The following is a 6,368-nucleotide window of genomic DNA, read 5'->3' as shown; positions in this document are numbered from 1 at the left end:
GGTTGCACAGAGGCATTGCGGCTTTTTATCCTGGCGGGTCAGCAAGGCTCTGGGTTCCGCAGTGCGAGCGAGTGGAGAAGCGGGGTCGCAGGCCTCCGAGTCTTGACAGATCTACGTGACAGACCGGGCGCGCCCACGGAAGCCACTTAATTTCCCTAAGTCCCACTTTCTAAAATAGGGTTCATAGTCGTCCCTCGTAGAACTGTGAGGATTATTAGCGAGAATGCATGTAAAGCCTTTGCTACAGCACGGGAAAAAGCTCCTTAGCGTTTTCTTGTCCCCCCACCCTTGTACACTCTCTGAGTTATCTTTGAGTGATGTCTGTTTTAGACCCATTGGAACAATCTTTGTTGGTCTCTTACATAGCCCTGCTATTATTTGATGTGGTTTTCTCACAATTTACCTGGGTTAACATATAAACAAAATCTTTTAGTCCAGTGGTTCTCAACCTTCTGGCCCTTTAAATACAGTTCCTCATGTTGTGACCCAACCATAGAATTATTTTCGTTGCTACTTCATAACTGTAATGTTGCTACTGTTATGAATCGTAATGTAAAAATCTGATATGCAGGATGGTCTTAGGCGACCCCTGTGAAAGGGTCGTTCGGTCACAAAAGGGGTCGCGACCCACAGGTTGAGAACCGCTGTCTGAAATGCATATACCTGTAGATTTGGGGACAGCAAAGATGAGTAAGACTAATTTACAGTCTGATTGGGGGACAAATAGCAAATAAAACATATTAGGTGTTACTTACATTCATTGCTGGTTAGTGAGAAGTAACAGTCCACATTGAATGTAGAGCATATAGCATTTATATTGCTATATAGACCCACCAAATATCTCTTGATTTGATTTAATAAATAATGTGTATGTCGTTATCAACCAGTAAAAGATTAGAAGCTTATACGTGCTTGACATTTAGCTGGAGGAGAATTTTTAAAATATGCATGGTGAACTAAAGTGTGTTCCTCCTCCCTGAAGAGTCCATGGGCCTGGAAGAAGGAGGGAAGGTCAGAGGAGGAATTCTTTCAGTAGATGGCAGAGAACTGTTGGGAAAGCAAGATCTCACTGTAGTGGAAGCAGAGGAAAAGCCCCTTTTCTGAACAGAAACTCCTAAAAACATTCTACTTATGTCATATAAAATCAGAATAATGGATTTGTCTTCCCTTCGTATTCTGCAGGGTGATTGGTCTAGATGAGTTTTAAAATCTAACTCATTTTGAAGACTTCCCTACTTATAAGCTGTGTGACCCTGGGCAGACTACCTCCCTGGCCAACTTGCCTCATTTATAAATTGAAGATTATAATTGTATTTGTCTCATAGGGTCTTGGTGAAGATAAGCCTTAATAGAGTGACTCTATAAAAGTGTTCATCATTATTCCCCTTGGTGACAATAATGTGTGACATTTTCAGTAGTGAAGTTGAAGTGGGTTAGTGTATACTTCCCTGGCAGGCATTGTGGTCTTGAACCTAGAGGAAAGATAAGCAATAATTAGCCTCCTTTTATTTAGTAACAGCCCACAGATTGACCAGCAGTTGGTGTGCAATTCTTTGTGTTAGGTTGCAAAGTATAGTTTGACTGTTTTAATATTGAAGAAAAAATAATGGAATAAAAATAGCAACAGTATTCACTTGAGCCCCTTTTTCCCCTTTAATAAAAAAAGGTTTGATAGAAGTAGTAATAAAAGAATGCTGGAAATAGTAAAATGAATGCCTTTAAAAAAACAAAAGGTGCTGAAACCGGTTTGGCTCAGTGGATAGAGCGTCGGCCTGCGGACTGAAAGGTCCCAGGTTCGATTCCGGTCAAGGGCATGTACCTTGGTTGTGGGCACATCCCCAGTAGGGGGTGTGCAGGAGGCAGCTGATCGATGTTTCTCTCTCATCGATGTTTCTAACTCTCTATTCCTCTCCCTTCCTCTCTGTAAAATATCAATAAAATATATTTTTTAAAAAAACAACCAAAAGGTGGAGGCGGGCTAGAAGGGGTTAATGTGGGAAAAGGACATAAGTAATACTTTCAACAATAGTTATTTAATTTTTTTAAAAAAACAAAACCGAATAAAATTAACTTATTTAACATTAATAAATGAATATTTTAAACTAATTATTTCCCTAAAAAGTGAGATTTTGTTTAATGGTGGATTCCTAACTGATAAATGTCATGTAATGTTTCTTTTGATTTTTAAGATTTTCCACGTTAGTCAAGTTATAGATTTATAATAGGAAAATGTTTTAAGTTGTTATAAATTGTGATTTTTTTCTGAACAGAAAGCCCAAAACGAAAAGGGCCAAGAGATTCCTTGAGAAGAGAGAACCGAAACTCAGTGAAAATATTAAAAATGCCATGCTTATTAAAGGGGGAAATGCAAATTCAGCAGTCACACAAGTACTTAGAGATGTGGTACGTATATATCCTTATATTTAAAATAGTTTTGAGCCCTGGCTGGTATGTCTCAGTAGGTAGAGTGTCAAAGTCAGCCCACACAGCGAAGGGTCCAAATAAATACATGGATAAGTTAGCCTTAAGAATGATTAGCATTAGAGAAAAGCTCAAATTGGAGGTTATTTGCCTTGCCAAAGCACTGACTACTGGTTTTCCTTAAAGCAACTGGTTTCAATTACTAAAATTTGGTTTACTCACATTTAAGGAACATACTGTATCTAATTTGTAAAGTGAAATATATTCCTTCACCAACACCAGTTACCATGTTAGGTGCTGGGGATTGATTAATCTATAATAATAAAAGCATAATTGCTCATTAGACCTGACAGCCGAATGACCTTCCGGATGAAGCTGGGGCTGTGAGGGCCAAGGCAGCCACCGCGGCTGCAAGGGCTAAGCCCCTTGCATGAATTTCGTGCATCAGGCCTCTAATAGTTAAAACACTAAGCTCCCTTCAGTGAGCTTAGTGGGAGACAGACAAGTAAAAAATTATAGCACTGTGAATTGAGTGCTGTGCTAGAGGCATGCACAGGGTGGGATGGGAAGCAGAGTTGGAGCAAGATATGGGAGGCAGGAGAATGGCTTCCAAGGCTGAGAAAAAGCTTATTCAAAGTAGTGTGAAGGAACATGATGCATTGGGAAACTGCAAATAATTGGGATGGCGAAAGAAGAGTGGGTTAGGCCGTGGTCGGCAAACCGCGGCTTGCAAGCCACATGCGGCTCTTTGGCCCCTTGAGTGTGGCTCTTCCACAAAATACCACATGCGGGCCTGCACATACAGTGCGATTGAAACTTCGTGGCCCATGCGCAGAAGTCGGTATTTTGTGGAAGAGCCGGTATTTTGTGGGAGAGCCACACTCAAGGGGCCAAAGAGCTGCATGTGGCTCGCGAGCCGCGGTTTGCCGACCACTGGATGAAACTAGAAGAATAGGCAGGATAAAATAATAACATGGAGTTTGAGCTTTATTCTGAAAGCTCAGTGGAACCGTTGAAAGATTTGAAGAGAGAGATGATCCTTTTAATCAACTTGACTAGAGAGGGTTGAAGCAAATGTTAGAAACTATTGAAGTCTTTGCTGTCAGCAAGTAAAGAGCATCTGGAATCCTGTGGTGGCAATGCAAATGAGAGATGATCAGAGAGAATAGATGCTGAGAGTAGAAGATTTTGGGTATGAGTAAGAAGTAAGACTTACCAGGTTTCTGGCTTGGATGTCTGATGAGCAATAATGCCAATTAAAGAATGTATCATGTGGAGCATGTTTTGGGGGTGGGAGGGAAAATGATAAGTTCAGTTTAGGACATAGAATTTAAGTAGAGAAGTTAAAAGCTTTATGTACCTCTACAGCTTGGTGTCTAGCCCAGTGTTTAGGCACATAGTAGGTGCTCAATAAATACTCAATAAATGTTTAACAGTGAATAAAAGGCATAGTCTCTAGGGATGTATAGTAGGTAGTTGAATATTTAGGCCTTGAGTACAACAGATAGATTCTTTGCATTAAACCAAGTAAATAATTGAATAGATCTTAAACTTGACTAAACTCCCTGTGCTTGTTAAATACAGTGGTCAATTCAGGTATGTGAATGTCATTGTGTTAATGGAATACTGCTCCTGTCCTCCCCAAATCCTTTCAACACAATAACCTAATATTTAAATATTCTCTAAGAACAGCACAATATTACAGATTATTATAATAGTTAACACTCATACTCATAACTCTTGAGTTGTTAAGAATGGGTAGTAATGTCTGTTTCACCAAGGCAGGGAAAAGTGGTCAAGAATCGTAAGTGTTAGTGCTTACAAATAAATTTTGCTGGTGAATTTCTTTTGCTTGCCAGCTCTAATAGTTAATGAATGATCAGTTCACCTTATTTTTTATTGTTTTCCTTCATTTACCCTTTCCTCTAATGCAAGGTAATGCCTTAGATCTTTGTTATTCCCTATGGTAGAGCAGTACTGACCATGTAGGTAATAAATGACTATTAGTGAATGGGTGAAAAGTAGGAAAAAAATGAAAAGAGAGTTAAGTAACAGGAACTTTTCATGTTTTGTTGTTTTTTTGTTAATCCTCACTTGCAGATATTTTTTCCCATTAATTTTTAGAGAGAGTAGAAGGGAGAGGGAGAGACAGAGAGAAAGAAACATCAAAGTGAGATAGACACATTAACTGGTTGCCTCCAGTTAGCATTTACAACTGAGGTACATGTCCCTGACTGGAATCGAACCAGTGACCCTTTAGTCTGAGGGCTGACGCTCTAACCACTGAACCAAACCAGCTAGGGATAACAGGAACTTTTTTTTTTTTCCCCTTTTTAACGGGAACTTTTGAAAGGGCTATGTTTTAACTGGCTAGTATTCTGATTGTCATCATTATGACTTTCTCAGTTCTCTTATCTCCAGACATTATTTCAGTTTTATCAGTATTTCCTGATAGGATTTATTTATTTATTTTTGTTTTCTGCTCTCATTTCTACTCTCAAATTATTTGCCTGGAAAGAACATAATAGAATTTAAAGAAATGAAGGGAGCCATTTAAGTTGGGTAGACTATTGAAAGGGCATAGAAAATTGTAATTAGGATGGTTCAGTCTAAATTAGATTAAGCTTATGTTGCAAGTTGTTATAAATGATCAAAAGGTAGCCAAGCAGAACATCAGAATAGGGTTTAGGGACTAGAATAATCCTGTATAATAATTGTTTTAATGCTTTATTTTTACCTTTGCTCTACAGAAAGAATGTGTTTTGTTTTGAAATCCTTAAATTATTATTTTTTTACAGTATGCATTGAAAAAACCATATGGCGTTCTATATAAAAAGTAAGTCATGATTTCTTTTTTTCTTTTTTAAAATTAAATCTTTCTTTATTGTTCAGATTATTGCAGTTGTTTCTCTTTTTTCCCCCATAGCTCCCCTCCACCTGGTTCCCACCCCACTCTCCGCCCTCACCCCGACTGTCCTTCCTCATTTATAGGCGCATGATTTTTGTCCAGTCTCTTCCCGCATCTCCCACACCCCTTTCCCCCCCAAGAATAGCCAGTCCACTCCCTTTCTATGCCCCTGATTTTATTATATTCACCAGTTTATTCTGTTCATCAGATTATTTATTCACTTGATTTTTAGATTCACTTGTTGATAGATGTGTATTTGTTGTTCATAATTTGTATCTTTACCTTTTTCTTCTTCTTCCTCTTCTTAAAGGATACCTTTCAGCATTTCATATAATACTGGTTTGGTGGTGATGAACTCCTTTAGCTTTTCCTTATCTGTGAAGCTCTTTATCTGACCTTCAATTCTGAATGATAGCTTTGCTGGATAAAGTAATCTTGGTTGTAGGTTCTTGCTATTCATCACTTTGAATATTTCTTGCCACTCCCTTCTGGCCTGCAAAGTTTCTGTTGAGAAATCAGCTGACAGTCGTATGGGTACTCCCTTATAGGTAACTGACTTTTTTTCTCTTGCTGCTTTTAAGATTCTCTCTTTGTCTTTTGCTCTTGGCATTTTAATTATGATGTGTCTTGGTGTGGTCCTCTTTGGATTCCTTTTGTTTGGGGTTCTCTGCGCTTCCTGGACTTGTAAGTCTATTTCTTTCACCAGGTAGGGGAAGTTTTCTGTCATTATTTCTTCAAATAGGTTTTCAATATCTTGCTCTCTCTCTTCTTCTGGCACCCCTATAATTCGGATGTTGGTACGCTTGAAGCTGTCCCAGAGGCTCCTTACACTATCTTCGTATTTTCGGATTCTTTTTTCATTTTGCTTTTCCGGTTGGGTGTTTTTTGCTTCTTCGTATTTCAAATCTTTGACTTGATCCTTGCGACCCTCTGGTCTGCTGTTGGGAGTCTGTATAATATTCTTTATTTCAGTCAGTGAATGCTTAATTTCTAGTTGGTACTTTTTCATATCCTCGAGGGTCTCACTAAATTTATCGGC

At 38.7% G+C, this 6,368-nt stretch overlaps 1 protein-coding gene across 1 annotated transcript in view; it reads left to right on the top strand.

Annotated features, from left to right (window-relative positions):
• The window catches only part of RPF2 (ribosome production factor 2 homolog), a 35,848-nt gene that overhangs the window by 481 nt on the left and 28,999 nt on the right, over positions 1-6,368 (top strand). The window contains exons 2-3 of the mRNA XM_005883748.2: positions 2,271-2,403; positions 5,220-5,257. Coding sequence (XP_005883810.1) covers positions 2,271-2,403; positions 5,220-5,257 — 171 coding nt within the window. The remainder of the gene's footprint in view (positions 1-2,270; positions 2,404-5,219; positions 5,258-6,368) is intronic.

Source organism: Myotis brandtii, unplaced genomic scaffold (genome assembly GCF_000412655.1).
Source record: "Myotis brandtii unplaced genomic scaffold, ASM41265v1 scaffold8, whole genome shotgun sequence".
Lineage (NCBI taxonomy): Eukaryota > Metazoa > Chordata > Mammalia > Chiroptera > Vespertilionidae > Myotis > Myotis brandtii.
Note: the sequence above shows the minus strand (reverse complement) of the source record. Positions and strands in the feature narration are given on the sequence as shown.